The 19,346-nt window shown below is 42.9% G+C and overlaps 3 protein-coding genes and 1 pseudogene across 3 annotated transcripts in view; 3 read left to right on the top strand and 1 right to left on the bottom strand.

Moving 5' to 3' along the window:
* The window catches only part of LOC118829450 (ATP-dependent RNA helicase DHX8-like), a 14,604-nt gene extending 12,056 nt beyond the window's left edge, over window positions 1-2,548 (top strand). The window contains 1 exon segment of the mRNA XM_036736464.1: window positions 7-2,548. Within this exon segment, the coding sequence (XP_036592359.1) occupies window positions 7-2,548 (2,542 nt within the window).
* A 3,550-nt stretch (window positions 2,549-6,098) lies between these two features.
* Window positions 6,099-7,709, top strand: LOC118829380 (SNW domain-containing protein 1-like). Its single transcript, XM_036736398.1, has one exon. The coding sequence runs from the start codon at window positions 6,099-6,101 to the stop codon at window positions 7,707-7,709; it is 1,611 nt and encodes a 536-aa protein (XP_036592293.1).
* A 1,634-nt stretch (window positions 7,710-9,343) lies between these two features.
* On the top strand, window positions 9,344-11,563 carry LOC118829451 (annotated as a pseudogene).
* Window positions 11,090-19,346, bottom strand: part of DNAJC12 (DnaJ heat shock protein family (Hsp40) member C12) — a 42,480-nt gene continuing 34,223 nt past the window's right edge. Inside the window, exons 4-5 of the mRNA XM_036734164.1 lie at window positions 17,299-17,500; window positions 11,090-11,819 (exon numbers count right to left, since the gene is read on the bottom strand). Of these exons, the coding sequence (XP_036590059.1) occupies window positions 11,725-11,819; window positions 17,299-17,500 (297 nt within the window). The 3' untranslated portion in view covers window positions 11,090-11,724. The remainder of the gene's footprint in view (window positions 11,820-17,298; window positions 17,501-19,346) is intronic.

Genomic DNA, 19,346 nt, shown 5'->3' on the forward strand with positions numbered 1-19,346 from the left:
CTCCCTAATCAGTACCCCAGGAGGGGAAGATGACATTCTCCAAAGAAAACGCCTCACCCGAATCTCCGATCTTGAGAAATGGGAGATTAAACAGATGATTGCGGCCAACGTACTTTCCCAAGAAGAATTTCCAGACTTTGATGAAGAGATGGGAATCCTTCCTCAAGTGGATGATGATGAAGAAGACGAAGACCTAGAGATTGAACTGGTTGAGGAAGAACCTCCCTTTCTGAGAGGCCACAGCAAACAAAGCGTGGACATGGGCCCCATTAAAATTGTGAAGAATCCGGATGGCTCCCTGTCCCAAGCAGCAATGATGCAGAGTGCTTTGGCCAAAGAAAGGAGAGAACACAAACAGGTGCAGCGTGAAGCAGAGATGGACTCCATTCCTACGGGACTCAACAAGCACTGGGTGGATCCTCTGCCTGATGCGCAAGGGAGGCAGATTGCTGCCAACCTGAAGGGCGTTGGGATGATGCCTAATGACATCCCAGAATGGAAGAAGCATGCTTTGGGGGGCAACAAGGCATCTTATGGTAAAAAGACCCAGCTGTCAATCATCGAGCAGAGGGAAAGTCTCCCCGTCTCCAAATTGCAAGAGCAGCTTGTGCAGGCTGTTCATGACAATCAGATCCTGATCGTTATTGGAGAGACAGGTTCTGGGAAGACGACACAGATCACTCAGTACCTTGCTGAGGCAGGTTACGCCTCCCGGGGGAAAATCTGCTGTACACAACCTCGAAGGGTCGCGGCCATGTCCGTAGCCAAAAGGGTAGCTGAGGAGTTTGGTTGTTGCTTGGGACAAGAGGTGGGTTACACGATTCGTTTTGAAGATTGCACCAGTCCGGAAACAGTCATCAAGTACATGACGGATGGGATGTTGCTCAGGGAGTGTTTGATTGACCCCGACCTCAGTCAGTATGCAATCGTCATGTTGGACGAGGCTCACGAGAGGACAATTCACACAGATGTGCTCTTTGGGTTGTTGAAAAAGGCAGTGAGGAAGCGGCAAGACATGAAGCTGATTGTGACCTCGGCCACACTAGATGCAGTGAAGTTTTCCCAGTATTTCTATGAAGCTCCCATTTTCACCATTCCGGGCCGAACCTATCCCGTGGAGATTCTCTACACTAAAGAACCCGAGACAGATTACTTGGATGCCAGTTTGATCACAGTCATGCAGATCCATTTCACAGAACCAGCAGGCGACATCCTGGTGTTTCTGACTGGTCAGGAAGAGATTGATACTGCCTGTGAGGTCTTGTATGAACGCATGAAGTCTCTGGGACCCGAAGTCCCCGAATTAATCATCCTCCCCGTGTATTCTGCTCTATCCAGTGAGATGCAAACCCGCATCTTTGAGCCGGCTCCTCCTGGTAGCAGGAAGGTTGTCGTAGCTACCAACATTGCTGAGACGTCTCTGACCATCGACGGGATCTACTTCGTGGTGGACGCCGGGTTTGTGAAGCAGAAAGTGTACAACTCCAAGACTGGGATGGACCAGCTGGTGGTGACTCCCATCTCTCAGGCCCAGGCAAAGCAGAGGGCAGGCAGAGCTGGGAGAACAGGGCCTGGAAAGTGTTACAGGCTCTATACAGAACGAGCCTACCGAGATGAAATGCTGACCACCAACGTGCCCGAGATCCAGAGGACTGATTTAGCCAGCACGGTGCTCTCTCTCAAGGCCATGGGCATCAACGACCTGCTGTCCTTTGACTTCATGGATGCCCCCCCAGTGGAAACTCTGATCGCAGCCATGGAGCAGCTGTACACACTGGGAGCCCTGGACGATGAGGGCCTGCTCACCCGGCTAGGGAGGAGGATGGCGGAGTTTCCCTTGGAGCCGATGTTGTGCAAGATGCTGATCATGTCAGTGCATCTGGGCTGCAGTGAGGAGATGCTCACCATCGTATCCATGCTCTCAGTGCAGAATGTCTTCTACAGGCCCAAGGACAAACAAGCCCTCGCGGATCAGAAGAAGGCCAAATTCCACCAAACCGAAGGGGACCACCTCACTCTCTTGGCGGTCTATAATTCTTGGAAGAATAACCAATTCTCCAACCCCTGGTGTTATGAGAATTTCATCCAGGTTCACTCCTTGCACCGAGCCCAGGACATCCGTAAACAGATGTTGGGTATCATGGACAGACATAAACTGGATGTGGTGTCCTGTGGCAAGGCTACAGTCCGTGTCCAGAAAGCCATTTGCAGTGGCTTCTTCCGAAATGCTGCCAAGAAGGACCCGCAGGAGGGCTATCAAACTTTGAGTGACCAGCAGGTGGTCTATATCCATCCCTCTAGTGTTCTCTTCAACAGACAGCCAGAATGGGTGGTCTACCATGAGCTGGTGCTGACCACCAAGGAGTACATGCGGGGGGTCACCACCATTGACCCCCGATGGCTGGCAGAGTTTGCCCCAGCCTTCTTCAAGGTCTCGGACCCGACGAAGCTCAGCAAGAGAAAGAAGCAGCAACGGCTGGAGCCCCTGTACAACCGCTTTGAGGAGCCCAATGCTTGGAGGATCTCCTGTGCTTTCCGGAGGCGCTGAACAAGGAACTATGGGCTCCCTCACGCACAAAGGGTTCAGTTTCAGATCCTCCCTATAGGACCGAGGTCCAGGACTCTAGTGACTTTTATTTAAAACTCACCCCTTGAGGGGCAGGAGTGGAATTCAGTATGTAAAAAAAAAAAAAAAAAGGCAGGGATAGTAATCATGACATCAGACAAAGTTAAAGTTAAGCTAGATTTCAAAAGTGAAAAAAAATAGACAAACTACTCTATGTGTCAGCAATCTTTTTCAATGTTGTCTTAGATCATTTAAAATACCTAGACAGTATAAAATAGGGGAGCACATACCTGCCAAAACAGACATGGGAACTAAAAGAACATAAACATGGAATACTTTTTAGACAAATAAACTGAGATCTAAATAATTGAAGTAATATCTATTGTTCATGGGTAGGCAAAGCCAAAATTACTAGAATATTTTACTGAGTTAGAAAGAATAATAACAAAGTTCATTTGGAGGAGCAAAAAGGTCAGGAACTGCCAAGACTCAGGAGAAACATGTAAAGAAAGTAGATTCAGCAGTATCAGATCTTAAACTATCTTATAAGGGAGAGCATTGTTGAAGTGTAAAAGGCATAATTTTGACCATTTCAAATTAAAATTTTCTTGTGTAAATAATACCTATGTAGCCAAGAAGAGAAGGAATGAATAAAATTGGGGAAAACTTTCATTAACAACCTCTCAGAGAGGATGTGATTGGGTTGCAACATTGCTGTGCTGTGGGAAATGATGAGCTGAATGCTTTAGAAAACCATGGAAAGACTTGGACCATGAAGGAAGATGCTATCCACCTTCAGAGAAACAGATGACAGGTGGAAATAAGCATAATCAGGTCTTACACATATGTGTATGGGGGTATATGTGTATATTTATAGATATCTGTGTATATGTATATAAATATCCACGATCAATTGCAGCCTTCATTAGGTGCGGGTTGAGGGGGAAAAGAGGGGAAAAATATAAAGTAAAAAGTGCACCGAGGAGAACAAAAGAAAACCAAAGAAAGCTGGGCAACTTTGAAAACAAGGCGTAGGGTTTATTGTATAGGTTTCCTTCAAATGGACGTTAATTGTGTTATGTTGAATCCTCTCTTATGCTCTGCTCTGTATATAGCAATGTTTTTTCTTTCTTTTCTCATTTTGCTTTTGAAATAAAAAATTACCCAAAAAATAGTTCCTTAAGTACTGTGTATAATTCTGAATTGCGAACAAATGCCGAGGTTGCTCACATTCTCTTGGGTGTGAGTTGAGGGGAATGAAAAGATAGGGAAAGTGGAATTTCAGGAGGGACAGCGCCTTGAAATCTTAGAGTCTGGCGGCATTTGAGCTAAATGAGACCCTGCCTATTGCAAACGGCAACTCTCTCCTTTCAGCTGCAGCCTTGGAAAACAAGGCATCGGAATTCTAGGCATGGGACTGGACTTGTGAATTCACTGATCCCGTGGAAGTCCCAAGTGAAGAAATTCCTCATAAGAAGACTTTATAGATTTAGCCTCGCAGTGTATAGATTTAGCCTCTTATACCTTCTGGTTCACAGGCTTTAAGTTCTTTTGGCCAATTTCAACTTTCCCTTCTAGCAAATTTTCTTTTCAGTTGTTGAGTGGGGAGGTTACAATTGAAGTCTGAGTTCACACCTCCTTTTCCTCACTACTTACAAAGGAGACCACGCCCTTCAATGATTTGGTGCTCTCTGGGAGGTACTTTTGCTTAAGCAAATGGAGGGAACGCAAACTCATTTAATGTACCCACTGTGGCTGCAGGGGATGCTCTGGTTGACAAGTCTCTAAGACATGAACCCACAGACACCATTTCTGGCCTATTTTTATTGTTCATCTCCATGAGTGGCTCTTGCAAGGTGAACACTTTTCCCTGGATAACTCTTGCTCTCCAAAGCAAAAACCTGTGACTGGAGCAGGGTAGCAAGGGAAAGGCTGTGTTAAGCAACTCTAATTATCTGTGATTTTAAAATAAAACTTTTAACCTTCCTAAGGAAAAAAAAACATATGGTGATCCTTGAGTATGAACAAACACCTGCAGCAATAAACAGGGCTGGGAGGAAGTCAGCAGGTCATTCCTCTGGGGTCCTCCCCTTGGCAAAATCAGGGTCACCACCAGATAACTAGGACCCCTTTGGACGCTATTCCAGAAGCAATAAGCACTGTTCCCCCCAAACACAGGAGGATCAAATGACAAAGGTTGGACCAGGAAGGAAGATGCTGTCTACTGGAGAGAAACAGATGACAGGTGGAAATAAGCATAGTAACATCTTACACATGTGTATGAGGGTATATCTGAGTATATTTATAGCTATCTTTCTATATGTGAATATATGTAATGCCTAAATTTTATATATCGATGATTAATTGTAGGCTTCATTGGGGGAGTGAGGGAGGAGAAAGATATAAAGTTAAAAGGGTACTGCACAGAACAAAAGAAAACCAACAAGGAAGCACAGCTGGGCAGCTTTGAAAACAATGTGTAGTTTTATTGTATAGGTTTTCATGAAATGGACATTGATTGCTTTGTATTGAATCCTCCCTTGGGGTCTGTTGTGTATACATCAATGGTATTTTTTTTTCTTTTCTCATTTTGTATTTAAGTTTAAATAAAAAAATTACAAAAAATAGTGCCTTAAGTTCTGCATATTATACTGAATTGCGAACAAAAGCCAAGGTTGCCCATGTTCTCTTGGGAGTGAGTTGGGGAGAAATACGAAGATAAGGAAAGAGGAATTTCAGGAGGGACAGTGCCTTGTCATCTTCGGGCCAGCAGCTTAGGGTCTAGTGGCATTTGAGCTAAATGAAGAAGCCCTGTTTTTTCCCCCACACCTGCCCTCATCATTCAGTTGCTAGCCTTAGAAAATAAGGCTTCAGAATTGTAGGCATGCCAGTGGACTTGTGAATTCACTGACCCAGGGAAATCCCAGATGTAGAAATTCCTACTAATAGGAAGAGTTAACACCTCTACACTGTATAGACTTGGCCTCTTATGGCCTTCTGGATCCCAGACTTATTAAGTTCTTTTGGCCAATTTCAACTCTCCCTTCTACCAAATTTTTTCAGTTGTTGAGTGAGGAGATTACAACTGAAGTCTGCGTTCACACCTCCTTTCCCTGAGTACTTAGATAGGAGACCCCACCCTTCCAGGAGACAGTCCTTTCTGGGAGGTACTTTTTCCTATATAAATGGAGGGAATGCAAACTCCCTAACAGAAAGAACTGGTTAAGGGTGGAGAGATTTTTGAAGGAGAGCACTGTCTGTCTGTACAGTTGTGCTCAGTGTCTTGCCCTTGGCAATAAATGAATCTTTCAAGGAGCATAAGTGATGCTTCAAAATACTAAAAAATAAAATAAAATATCATTGGGGCAAAGAAGGCAGGCTTAGCTAAGGGGAGACCGTGGTGTGGGCTGGCCTAGTGGGCACCCACTAGTGGACCAAAGAGCTCACCAAACTCCAGTGACTATCCCGGGTGTACAATGTGGCACCAATTCCCCCCTCGGCCACCCAGTGCACGGAAAGAAGCCAGAAGAACATGGCGCTCACCAACTTTTTGCCTGCTCCAACTCAGCTTTCTCAGGAACAGCTGGAGACTGAGGAAAGGGCAAGATCACTGAGATCAAGGCAGACTGCACTGGTCTCATCAGGAAGAGAACCTCTCCCTTATGGGTATCGGAAAGGTTGGATACCTCATTTGTTAGAAGATTTTGGGGATGGAGGGGCCTTTCCGGAAATACATGTGGCCCAATACCCACTGGATATGGGAAGAAAGAAGAAAATGTCCAATGACTTGGCCATTCAGGTGGATGCAGAGGGAAACATTAAATACGATGCAATTGCTCAACAAGGCCAGTCAAAGGACAAGGTCATTTACAGCAATTACTCTGACCTGCTTCCCAAAGAAGTTAGGAATGCAGATGACCCTGACATGCAAAGACCTGATGAGGAAGCCATTAAAGAGATTGCAGAAAAGACACGGCTAGCCCTAGAGAAAACCGTCTCTCAGAAGGTTGCTGCTGCTCTGCCGGTTCGAGCTGCCCATAAACCAGCTCCAGCTCAGTATATCCGCTACACACCATCTCAGCAAGGAGGAGCTTTCAATTCCGGAGCTAAGCAAAGGCTTATTCGAATGGTGGAAATGCAAACAGATCCCATGGACCCTCCAAGATTCAGAATCAATAAGAAAATTCCTCGTGGGCCTCCTTCTCCTCCTGCACCTGTCATGCATTCTCCTAGCCGACCAATCACCTTCAAAGAGCAGCAAGAGTGGAAAATTCCACCTTGTATTTCAAACTGGAAAAATGCAAAGGGCTACACTATTCCACTAGACAAACAGCTGGCTGCCAATGGCAGAGGCCTGCAGACAGCGCGCTTAAATGAAAACTTCGCCAAACTGGCTGAAGCTCTCTACATTGCAGATAGAAAGGCTCGGGAGGCAGTGGAGATGCGGACTCAAGTGGAGAGGAAGATGGCCCAAAAGGAGAAGGAGAAACAAGAAGAGAAGCTTCGAGAAATGGCCCAGAAAGCTCGGGAGACAAGAGCTGCAATCAGGAGCCATGAAGAAAAAGAGCATGGGGAGGCTCGGGAACGAGATGAAATAAGACACAATCGTCGCAAAGACAGACAACGTGACAGGAATCTTTCCAGAGCAGCTCCGGAGAAGAGGTCCAAAGGACAGAGAAAGGAGGATCGAGATATCAGTGACGTCATTGCCCTAGGGGTGCCCAATCCTCGGACTGCCGATGACCTTCAGTATGACCAGAGGCTGTTCAACCAGACTAAGGGTATGGATAGTGGATTTGCTGGTGGAGAAGATGACATTTATAATGTTTATGATCAACCATGGAGAAGTGCCAAAGACATGGCCCAAAATCTCTACAGACCCAGTAAAAATCTGGACAAAGACATGTATGGTGATGACCTAGAGACCCGAATAAAGACCAATAGGTTTGCTCCCCATAAGGAGTTCTCTGGCTCAGATGGTAGGCAGCCAGGCCGAGAAGGACCAGTTCCATTTGAGGAAGATCCCTTTGGTCTGGACAAGTTTTTGAAAGAGGCCAAACAACACACAGGGTCTAAAAGACCTTCAGATGGGAGCCCCCTCAAACAACATGAACACGAAGGCAAGAAGAGGAGGAAGGAGTAGGCCAGCCTCTCAAAAAGAACTTATTATTCTTTAGTCTGAGATCATGGTCATTGGGGAATTCTCTGTAAATGGTCAAGATGAGAACCAAATCTGGGGTCGTACCCCCTCCCTACTTTTTATTACTGGGGTTGGGGAAAAGGGAAGTATGCTTTAAATGAGTCTATTTCTTTTTAAAGATGGTGGGCCACATTTTCAGTGTAAGGCTTTTGCTTCCGCCTCTGAGGAAGCCCACCTCTGCCCACCTCATTAGCATTGACTGAAGCTCCATACTACCTAGCACAAGAAAATTAAGACTATTATAGCTTTAGTGACATTATTTCTGGTGGAATAACATTTCATAGTAGAACTATCTACCCTTGTGCATCAAGTGCTGAGTAGTGGGGGAGTCTTCACAAAATGGAGCTATCCATTGCTTCTTGAACTTTTGACCTGATTGTGTCCCTCTGTGTGTGTGTGTGTGTGTGTGTGTGTGTGTGTGTGTGTGAATGACAGGGATGTAGCACTTTCTCTGCAGAGATGGACCAAGAGGGATTCTAACATCTCTGAACAACTCCTCCTGAGATGTTGGGACCAGAGGACCCTGACAAGCCAAGCACTGACACGCCCATCCATGCCCCAGTGCTTTTGGAAGATTTAACAGCAGAGCCCACTGGTGGCACTGCCCTAGCTTTCCATTTACTCTCCAGCTTGTTTCTTCAGGCTTAACTCTTTGGAAATATCTGTTTGTTTATTTTTAAATACATAAATATTCTTTTCCTGCCACCATCCAAGAAGAGATTGTAAAGCAGTCATTATTGATGAAAGATTAAATGTGGATTATTTCTGGAGTATTGAAAGCATTCTATCCTGTTACTCCAGTTAAGTAGAATACTTGACTGCAACCTTGTGGTATGGGTTAATATGTCTTTTGATATTTCATAACAGATCAAGACAGTAACGGTACACATTGATCTCCCCAGAGTGGGGGAAAGGATAAAGAGAACAAAAGAAAACCAACAAGGAAGCAAAGGGAAGGTGGGGAGTTTTGAAACCAATGTGTATTATTTATTAAATAACTTTTCTTGACATGGAAATTAATTGTTTATATGGAATCCTCCCTTATGGTCTACTGTGCAATGTTTATTTTTTTTTTCTTTTCTTATTTTGTATTTAAGGTTAAAATAAACTAATTTACAAAAAAAGAAAAAATAAGTGACTTAAGTGTTGTGTGTTATACTGGGGGAAATTAGGTGGAAAAACCTAGGTTGCTCACAATCTCTTGCAGGTGAGGTGGGGGAAATGCAAAGATTAAGAGGAATTTCAGGAGGGACAGTTCCTTGCCATCATAGGGCTATCAGCTTAGTGTCTGGTGGCATTTGAGCTGAATGAAGAAGCCCTGTCCTTTCCTCCACACCAGCCCTCACCATTCACCTGCCAGCCTTAGAAAACAAGGCTTCAGAATTGTAGGCAAGGGACTGGACTTGTGAATTCACTAATCTGGGGAAGTCCCAAATGAAATCCCTTTCTAACTAATAGCACAAAGTCAACACCTTCTCTGGGCTTTTATCCTCCTATAGCCTTCCAGTTCTGGGTTCTTTTGGCAATTGGCAACTGTCCTCCCAGCAAATTGTAGTTTCAGTTGTTGGGTGGATTACATGGACACTGAATTCACACCTCCTTTTCCTGAGGAAGGAAAAGATATCAATCCTCATATTCCTCAGTACATCTCCTCTGTGCTTTGTTACATAGATCCATCAAAAAAAAAAACCACACTAAAGCATCAGAGACCCCAACCTGAGAAACAGAAAGCATACCATTCATGTAGAAAATGGTATAAGAGCTGTGTAAAAGACAATATTGTGATTATAAAATACCACCAAGGCATGTGTGAAAATTGTGGGGCCATGACACACACAAAAAAGACTGCTTTTAAAGATGTAGGCATGTTGGTGCCAAGTTCACAAGAACCAACATTGCCCCAGATGAACATATACAACCTTCACTTCCCATCTCATGATGGGAAAAGGGATAGGTGGGATGTTTACAACTCAGGGGAACATAGAAAGATTGTGCAAGAATATGCCAAAGTTGACCTGACTAAATGTACACTGAAAGCTCAGAAGTTACAGGAAGAATTAGCCTCAGGAAAGTCAATGGAACAAGTAAATTCCCCAAGACATCAGTGGGGAGAAGAAGAACCGTAACAGTGAAGATGAGAATGAAAATAAGTATGCAGATAGTATTGACATGTCTGGACAAAATGTTAACTCTAAAAGAGGAATTACAGTCTGCAATCTCAGGATTGGAGAAGACATTGCTAAATACTTGTGAAATTTAGATCCCAATTCTGCCTCCCATGATCGCAAAACAAGAGCAATGAGAGAGAATACCTATGTCAAGGTAAGAAAGAATCCTGATGAAGTTAGTTGACAGGAGACAATTTTGTTGGATGCAATGGAGATAGAATTTCAATGGCACAAACACGGTTGTTTCCCTGGGAGGCTTATGACAAAGAGTCTAAAGTGCATCTCCAAGCAGGTCCAACAAAACTGGAGTTGCTGTAGGAATCATTTAAAGTCAAGAAAGAAGATTTCAAAGAACAACAGAAAGAAAGCATCCTAGAAAATTATGGAGGTCAAGAACACCTGGAGGCTCCCCCTTCAGAGTTACTATTAGCTTAAACAGAAGACTCTGGAATGTTTGAGACATAGAACAATCCTCAAGGAACAAGATCGAGCTATTGCCTGCTCTAAGTATGAGGAGGATGTCAAGATCAATAATCATACACATACCTGGGGTTCCCATTGGAAAGAAGATAGATGGAGGTACACATGCTGTCACCCCTTTGTCTAGTTTTCCTACTGTACTGGAGAAGCTGGGAGGGAAATCACTAATGCGGATAAATCTATTCCTGATGGTGAGGTGGGAGAAAAGCAAACAAGAAGACCAAAAACTCTAATGGAGCTTCACCAAGAGAAATAGAAAGAGGAGGAGAAGGAGAAACACAGGAAGAGTACTTCTGACAGTGAATGTGAAGAAGAGAAGAAACAGGAAAAACTAAAAAAGGTATTAAATGCTTTTCATAATCCAACAGTGGAGAGACGTAGCAGACTGACAAAAATCACAGTTCCAAATATATTAAGGATAAAATGGAAATGGGCTCTGTGGAGTTCATTTTAAAATGTCCTACCATACTGGAAACAATCATTATTGACAGCTATTGAAAGTGACTGATATGCTATTGTAGGTTTCAAGCAAATATTCCACATTGCAATTTAAGTCAAGAATAGGGGCATGTTTCTTGTGTAATCAACACTAAATTCATTATATAGCCTATAAAATGCTAATGAAATATATAAGTATATGAATGGATTTTTAAGATTTAACACTCAACAAACAAATACAATTCAACAAACATTTATTAATCCCTAGTGCATACAAGGCAACATGCTAAGCACCACAGATACAATGACAATAATGAAGTATATCTATAAATAAAATTCACAGAAGAATAAATATAAACCACTAGAATTTTCTTTCTTTGGGGGAGAGGGGGGCCAGATCTGTGATTTCATCAGTGTGGGGACCTTCCAACACGAAAACTCCCTCCACAATGGACTCTAGCAATTCCTCCACAACTTACAATCTTAGAGAGTCGTGCGGGACTCTGAGAGGGGATGTAACTTGCCCAGGGTGATAGAGCCCATATGGGGCAGAGGCAAGATTTCCAAGGCTGGCCCTCTATCCACAAGACCATGCTGTCTCTTAATACAGGATCTCTCTCAATGTATGCAAATCCTGCAGGGAGATGGGTGTCCCCCTCTTCTCAATTTTTCTCTCAGCACAGACATCATGGGGATGACTTCATGGGTTGAGCAGTGATGCTCAGGTTAAGAGCTAATGTTCTTCTCTACACACACACACAAAGAGCAAAAACTTCTTTTTAAGGATGTGGATCAAAGGACCAAATGGGGCAAGCCCAGGAGATGGCAGCTGCCTGCCGTCTTTCTGCTTCTCTCTCCATTGAAACTGAGATTTATATTTCATAGTTTCTGAATTTCCGCAGCAGCTCTGAGGGTGTGTCTCCTGACCAGCGAAAACGCAGGTGCCAGCAGTTCCCATCTGGAAAGCCTTTAAAAGAAAGGAATCCACTTTTAGAAATCAAAGATATGGAGGCCAAGCTTACAAGAGCAAAGTCAAAAAGCCTCTAAGTTGGTTGGGACCTTGGGGGTCATCTAACCCAACCTGGGCCTAAACAACAATCCCCACTACATCATACCAAAAGCCTAATGCCCTCCAGTGAGGGAAACCACTCACCTGGAGAGGCAGCCTGTTTGGGATAACATTCATTTTGTATTAATTAATTTTTCCTGGCATCAAACCTAAACTTGCTTCTCTGAAGCTTCTGTCCATTGTTCCTACTCCATAAGATCACAGATCTCCATCTGGAAGGGACCTCAGAGTCCATCCAAATTTCTTCCTTGACAGATGAGGAAACTTACCCAAGGTCACATAGGCAATAACCATTGGGGGAGGGATTTGAACCCAGAATCTCTGCCTCTAGAGTATCATCCTGCCTGACCATGGTCTTTTGAGACCAAGAAAAAGTTGAACCCGTCTTCCACATGAAAGCCCTATCTCTTCTTATCCAGGCTAAACATTCCCAGTTCCTCCCATTGAAATTCATGGTACATGACCATGAGTCCCTTCCCCATCCAAACTTATCCAAGCATATCAGTGTTGTCCCTAAAATGTGACATCACTGTGACAACTGAAATGTCAGACAAGTATGGGTCTTCAGAATGAATTACTGCCTTGGAAAATGGCTATTCATTAAAACAGTCTTTTAGGCTCATAACTAGGACCCAGGGTTTAGCTGATGAGAGGATCCCGAAAATTGCAAATACTAGGATCTCTCTAGAGCATGTGATATTGGGAAATATGACCTAACTGCAGCAGTAAAATGCTAGAGTTTTGGTCTGGAGATTAGTGGTCTTCAGGTGTGCGTTCAAATCCTATCTCTGACACTTATTAGCTGCATGCCCCTGAAAAAGTCCTTTCTCCTCTCTGAGACTCAATTTTCTCATCTGTGAAATGGGGATGCTAATCCACCTTGCACTGCCTACCTTACGGTGTAATGAAGAGACCAATAAATCTTAAAGTATTATAGAAATGTGATGATCAGAACTGTAGCTAGGATGAAACGTGCCCTCAGTTGAGGTCCCTGTCCAGCCCTCCCCCATCCACCCAACCCTCTCAACTGATTTGTCCAGGGTCACAGAGCTAGTAAATGTTTGAGGCTGGATTTGAACCCAGACCTTCCTAACTTCACTTCTGCTACTCTCCACACTGCACCACATTAGAGGTATAACATGGAATATCCCTTGGTTCAAATGCTGCTTTAGACACTTGCTGTCTATGTAATTAAGAAGCAAATTATTTAGGTATGCTGAGCCTGTTTCTTCATCTGTAAAATGAAGCAGTCAGTCTAACCAATGTCTGTGGTCACTTCAGGCACTAAATCTACGAGCCTATGATACAGTAGCTTACTATGGTAATTACCTTGCTAACCCAGTGGGAAGCTTGGTCATTTCTACACTGCAGAAGGAGGACCATCACTGTCATCAATGCCCTCTCAAGATTGGTACTCACTAACTTTGTTACCAGTGGGCACAACCTGGTTACCACACTGTAGTTAAAGGTCTGAGGAGGAGAAAAAGGACAATCACAAAAGGGAAGTCCAGCCTAGAACTAGTCAACTTTATCTTCTAGTAAAATGTATGTTCTTTTTTTTTTTTAAATGTATGTTCTATCATGGGTTTTCACTGCCAAACACAGCCTCTCCAAATTCAAAAACCTGCCAATTGTCAGGGAATCCTGGAAAGAAATTTACTGCAGGACCAATTTTCATCCAAACATAGCACAGTATGAACATTGTATTAGCACCATAGACTCTCTACCCCTACCAGAAACCTGGAAGGAAGGGTATTCTCATCAGCCCGAAGGTCAGCATTATAAGTCAGTTCATATAGAACTCCCATTAAGATAAATCTCTGAATTCTTGCCACAGGACTGAGTTTGGACAAAGCAGGGAGAGATCTAGAAACTGCAGGAAGCAGAAATGTAACTATAAATGCTGATCACTGCAGGCAAGATTAAAAGCCCCTAGTACAGCTGGATCCCAAAGAGATCAAAGAAAAAGGACCAATATGGACCAAAATATTTGTAGCAGTGGCAAAGAATTGGAAATTGAGGGGATACTCTTTAACTGAGAAATGGCTGAACAACTGTAGCATATGTTTGTGAGGGAATACTATTTGTGCTAGAAAAAATGACAAAGAGCATGGTTTCAGAAAAACCAGGAAGACCTATATGAGCTGATGGAAAGTGAAATGAACAGAACCAGAATGGGTTACGTAGTAACAGCAATAGTGTAAAGATTGTCAACTATGAAAGACTTCGCTACTCTAATTAATACAGTGATCCAAGATAATTCCAAAGGACCCATGTTGAAAAATGCTATCCATCTCTGGAGAGAAAACTGACGAACTCTGAGTGCACAAATCATAGGGGTTGGTTTTTTTCCACTTTCTTTATTTTCCTTGCTTTTTTGCAACATGGCTAATATGGAAATGTTTTGACTGTCTTCACATGGATAGCGTATTGCTTGCTTTCTCAATGGGAGGGGAAGGGACTGGAGGGAGAGAGAAAATTTGGAACTCAAAATAAAAAAAGAATATTTTTTAAATGTTAAATTTAAAAAATACACTCCTAGCACAGAGCTTTGCATACTTTTGGTGTAGAAAACCAAATTTGATTGTATTGGTGTGGGGAACTCATAGGATGGAAACTCCCTCTTGATTAAATTGGCCACTCAGCTTACAGAGCTCCCTTACAGGGCACTGAGAAGGTGACTTGCCCAGCATCATGCAACCAGGAGGGTCAGAGGAAAGACCTGAATACAGGATTCCCTTACTCTATCCACTATGCCAAGCTGCTTCTCAGCCTACACATGTTTTACAGACCAAGATATTCATTGCCACACTTTTGGCATTAGCAAAAAAAAAAAAAATGGAAACAACATAGGTGCCCATAGGTGAGGGAATGGCTGAACATCCTGGCGTAGGAATGTGACAGCATATTACCACACCATAAAAAGTGAGAAATTCATGCTTGAGCAAGTGAAGAATGATAATGGGGGATGGAGGGGCGGAGCCAAGAATAAGACAACAACATAGACAATGACCAGAACAACATAAATAAAAACACCACCAAAAAATAGAATTTGGATTAAGAGCAATGGCCAAATCTGGCTCCAGAGGGTTAATGATAGTTTTTAAAAGAATTTCTCTCCTCTCATCAGAGAGGTTGGGAACCACAGGTGCAGAGTGCCGTACATCCTGTCAGACATTGTAATGGTTTGTTCCGCTTAACTGTTTTTCCATTTTTTCTTTTTTCTTTTTTTTTACAAAGGAGAATTCTGATCGGGTGGGAAATGTCTGTGGCAAGAAAAAACCCCAAAAGCATGCATGAATATCTAAACTGTACATTTGTGTTTTCAAAGGGAACAAGTACAAACTTGAGACCACATTGCATGAGACACACACATTTCAGGAGCCATTTTCCATACTTTTCATTTTTACTAAAGAGCTCAAATGAGATTGAGTATATTGGTTGGCAGCCTGCCCAAGGTCGGGCAAAATGAAACTGCCACAGCAGATGTCAAGTGCCTGGGGCTAGCAGGAGATTATAAAGGGCACCAGAGAGTGATAGATGAGAAAATATCAGCAAGCTTTGTAAAATCTACTTTAATGTTTTTTTTAATTTCTTTGAATTCTGAGGCCATGAAAACTGTTACATTGCAAGGAAATAAGATTCTCTGCAATTATGCAAAAGGCATGTTGGGATCAAGCTCTGGGCCTCTCACAGCAGAGAGGCTGTATTTGAAAATCAGGAGGAAAACAGGGGTCAACATAAGCTTCCACAGGATTCTGTCATTCTCCAGATCTGTTGTCCAAAAGAAAGACACAGATCATGTCTTCACTCTCACTCAGAGTAATGGCACATCCAAGTCCAGGCTCAATTATCACCTCCTATGGAAAACCTTTGGACATCTAGGTGGCTCAGTGGGTAGAGTGCCAGGCCTGGAGTTAGGAAGACTTATCTTCCTGAGTTCAAATATGGCCTCAGACAGTTACTAGCTGTGTGACCTTGGGCAAGTCACTTCACCCTGTTTGCCTCAGTTTCCTCAACTTCCAGTATCTTTGTCAAGAAAAACCTAATGGGGTTATGAAGAGTCAGACACAACTGAAAAATGGCTGAATAACAAAAAATAGACATTCTACCACTACAGATTGGCACCCTCTCTGAAGAAGAGAGAGGGGCCAACTCACTGAGAAACTAAATGATTTGTCTAGGTTCACACTAGAACCAGAATATGTTTGAGATAGCAGAGACTAGGGGGAAAAACATTCCAACTCAGGCATCAGGAAGACTTAGGTTCAAGTGTCATTTCTGACCGAGAAACACATCTGGCCAAAAATGCCTCCTTTTCCCCTTGGTTGAACAAAATGTCTATGAGGCTAAGTAAATAATGTATCTGTTTCTTTCTTTTCTTTTTTAACCTGATCTGTGATTTCATCAGTGCAAGGAGCTCCCAATGAGGAATTCGTTGTACTGACACAGGTCAGCCCCTGATAAGCAAGGGATAGCTTTAGAGAACTGTCTGCTTGGAGGGAGGTCAAGTGATTTGCCAGGGTCACACAGGCAACATATGGCAGAGGCAAGATTAAAATCAATGCTTCCTTACTCTGAGGCCACCTTCTCTGCCCACTCTATTACATGACCTTGACTTCTTACAGATGCTAATTACAAAGCTCTCTCTCTCAGAATTTAATATCATTACAGGGCAAATGTTCCTAACCTCAACTAGATGACATTGTTTTTAATATTTCAATATATTTGGTTTCTTTTGTAGTTTTATGTTGTGCACTTAAAAACACGATTCTGAGAAGGGGTCTATAGGTTTCACCAGACATCCAAAGGGGTCTATGACTCAAAAAAGGCTAAGAACCCTTTCTATAGTGGACAGGGATTGGAGTCTTGATTCCATTGGAAGAGACAAATCTTGGGGAGGAAATTCTCTCTGCTAATGCCCTCTGTACCTTCTTGGAAACTTAGGGCCTTAAAGAGTTGCCTAGAGTAGTGATGTCAAACTCAAATAGAAATGGGGCCACCAAATAGTATTTAAGGATTCCTGAAGGCTACAGATTGACTTAGAAAACCATATATCAACATTATCTATGTTCTATTATATTTTTATTTATTTTGTTAAATATTTCCCAATTACGTTTTAATCTTGCTCTGGTGCCAGCAGGCAGAATGCCTAGAGCACTGACTTGTGCAGGGTCATATTTGAGAGGCCAGGATGTGCCAGAAGCAAGACTTGAACCCAGATCTTCCTGGCTTCCACACCAGCTCTATATCCATTACTGCCTTTCAATATCACCATAAAGATGAAGAATAGGCAGAAATATACAGCGGGGTATGCTAGGCACATTCTAATTTTTCACCTTCTCTCTTCTGGAAACTCACTATCGCCAGGACTTACTTGAGGACTCTGGGCTTTGCAGGGACCATGACTTATCCAAGGTCTCAGGTTCTCCTTGCTCCTTTCTCTCTGTGGCAGAGCTCAGTCCTTTTTTAGTGGCTTTTTGCTGGCTTCCTTCCTCATCTGTGAGGTTGCTGGCGTCAGCTGGGTCAGGTTCTTCCAGCATCTTCTCTTTCTTACTTCTGACAGCCCAGTGCATAGACTAGAAGAATTGAAACAAGAGACAGAGGTATGTTGTAGGTACTCACCATGTTTTAATTTTACTTTAAGGTGCTTCCACCAACCTGCTGCATGACTTTGATTATTGGGAGATTTATTGTTCAGTCATGTCCAACTCTTCATGACCCCATGTGGGGTTTTCTTGGAAAAGATACTAGAATGGTTTGCTATTTCTTCCTCCAGTGAATTAAGGCAATCAGGGTTAAATGACTTACCCAGGGTCACACAGCTAGTAAATGTCTGAAGTTAGATATGAACTCAGGTCCTCCTCACTCCAGGGCTGGCACTCTATCCACTGCACCACCTAGCTGCTCCTCTAGAATAGTAGGCAACAAGCCAGCTTAATTCAGCAAACACTGATTAACTATTTGGCTCTATGCTAGGCACAGGAGATTAAAAAAATGAGAAATGAAACTATCTCTGCTTTCAAGAAGCTTATCACCTATTACTACTACTACTGCTGCTGCTGGTACTAATAGTAGTAGTAGTAATAATAATAATAATAAACATTTACACAGTGCTTACCCCAAAGGTAAGTGTTACTACTACCCCCGTTTTACAGATAAAGAAACAGATTCAGAGGCGATACCTCTTCTAGAAAAAGAGTACCTCCTCATTTCCCTGGAATCGTTTTACTGGGTCTTTCTTTACTTCTTTAGCTCCTATCACTCCATTCTGTGTGTTACAGATCCCTATGACCATACACAATCAAGGCAGAAGGAACAGAGTAGTGGACAGAACAACAGATCCAGAGTCAAAAAGACCTGGGTTTGAATCCTGCCTTAGACACTATGACTCTGAACAAGTCATTTGACCTTTCTGGGACTCAATTTCCTCATCCGTGCAGTGAGGATACTAAAACATCTAGCACTGACCTCAGAGGTTTGTTGTGGGGTTTAGGTAAGATGATGTCTGTGAAGCAGTTTGCAAACCCTAAAGCCCTGTAGAAATGTGAATGATTCTGATGAAATAACACTATCGTTTAGCTGAAGTTTAATTGTTTACTAAGAATCATTTCAGTCCAAACATCCGTGTGGAACAATCATTGGGCAGCTTTGATTCGCCAGCACCAGAGCTGAACAATGGCCTTCAGATATAAAGCTGGACGATATGGACTATAAAGAACCATCTCTGGAGGCAGCTAGATGGCTCAGTGGATAGAGCTCCAGGCCTCAAGTCAGAGAGACCTGAGTTCACATCCAGTCACAGACACTTACTAGCTATGTGATCTTGGGCAAGCCACTTGACCCTGTTTGCCTCAGTTTCCTCATCTGTCAAATGAGCTGGAGAAGAAAATGCAAACTACTCCAATATCTTTGCCAAGAAAACCCCTGACAGGGTTACAAAAAGGTAGACACAACTGAACAACAACAACAAATAAACTATGGCATGCTGCTGAAAAGGAATAGTAACATTATAAGAAATGACAAATTTGAAGAAAACTAGACTCTGGTTCAAAAAAGATAAAATCAACTGTACAAGTACAAACTGGACATGTGACTAGCAGGAGTTCATCCTTTGAAAAGACCTAGGGGTCCCAGTGGACTACAGGCTCAATTAATCATCAGTGTGACATGGCAAACAAAAAAAAAAAAACAAAGTCAATCTTAAGGTTGTATTAAGAGAACAGTGGAGAGGTGTATGATGATGGTAAGCAGACTGTAGCATATAACCAATGAGGAATATTCTTTCTGAAAAGGAACAAGAGTAAAGGGCATCATCAAATAGTTATATGATGGGAAGAAAAGATTGGCTAATCACACGCTGAGAGCAAGAGATGACAGACTGGTGGTTGGATACAGCTGAAGTGCTCCACAGGTACCCTCACA

The sequence above is a fragment of the Trichosurus vulpecula genome, chromosome 8 (assembly GCF_011100635.1).
Source record: "Trichosurus vulpecula isolate mTriVul1 chromosome 8, mTriVul1.pri, whole genome shotgun sequence".
In the NCBI taxonomy this organism is placed as follows: domain Eukaryota; kingdom Metazoa; phylum Chordata; class Mammalia; order Diprotodontia; family Phalangeridae; genus Trichosurus; species Trichosurus vulpecula.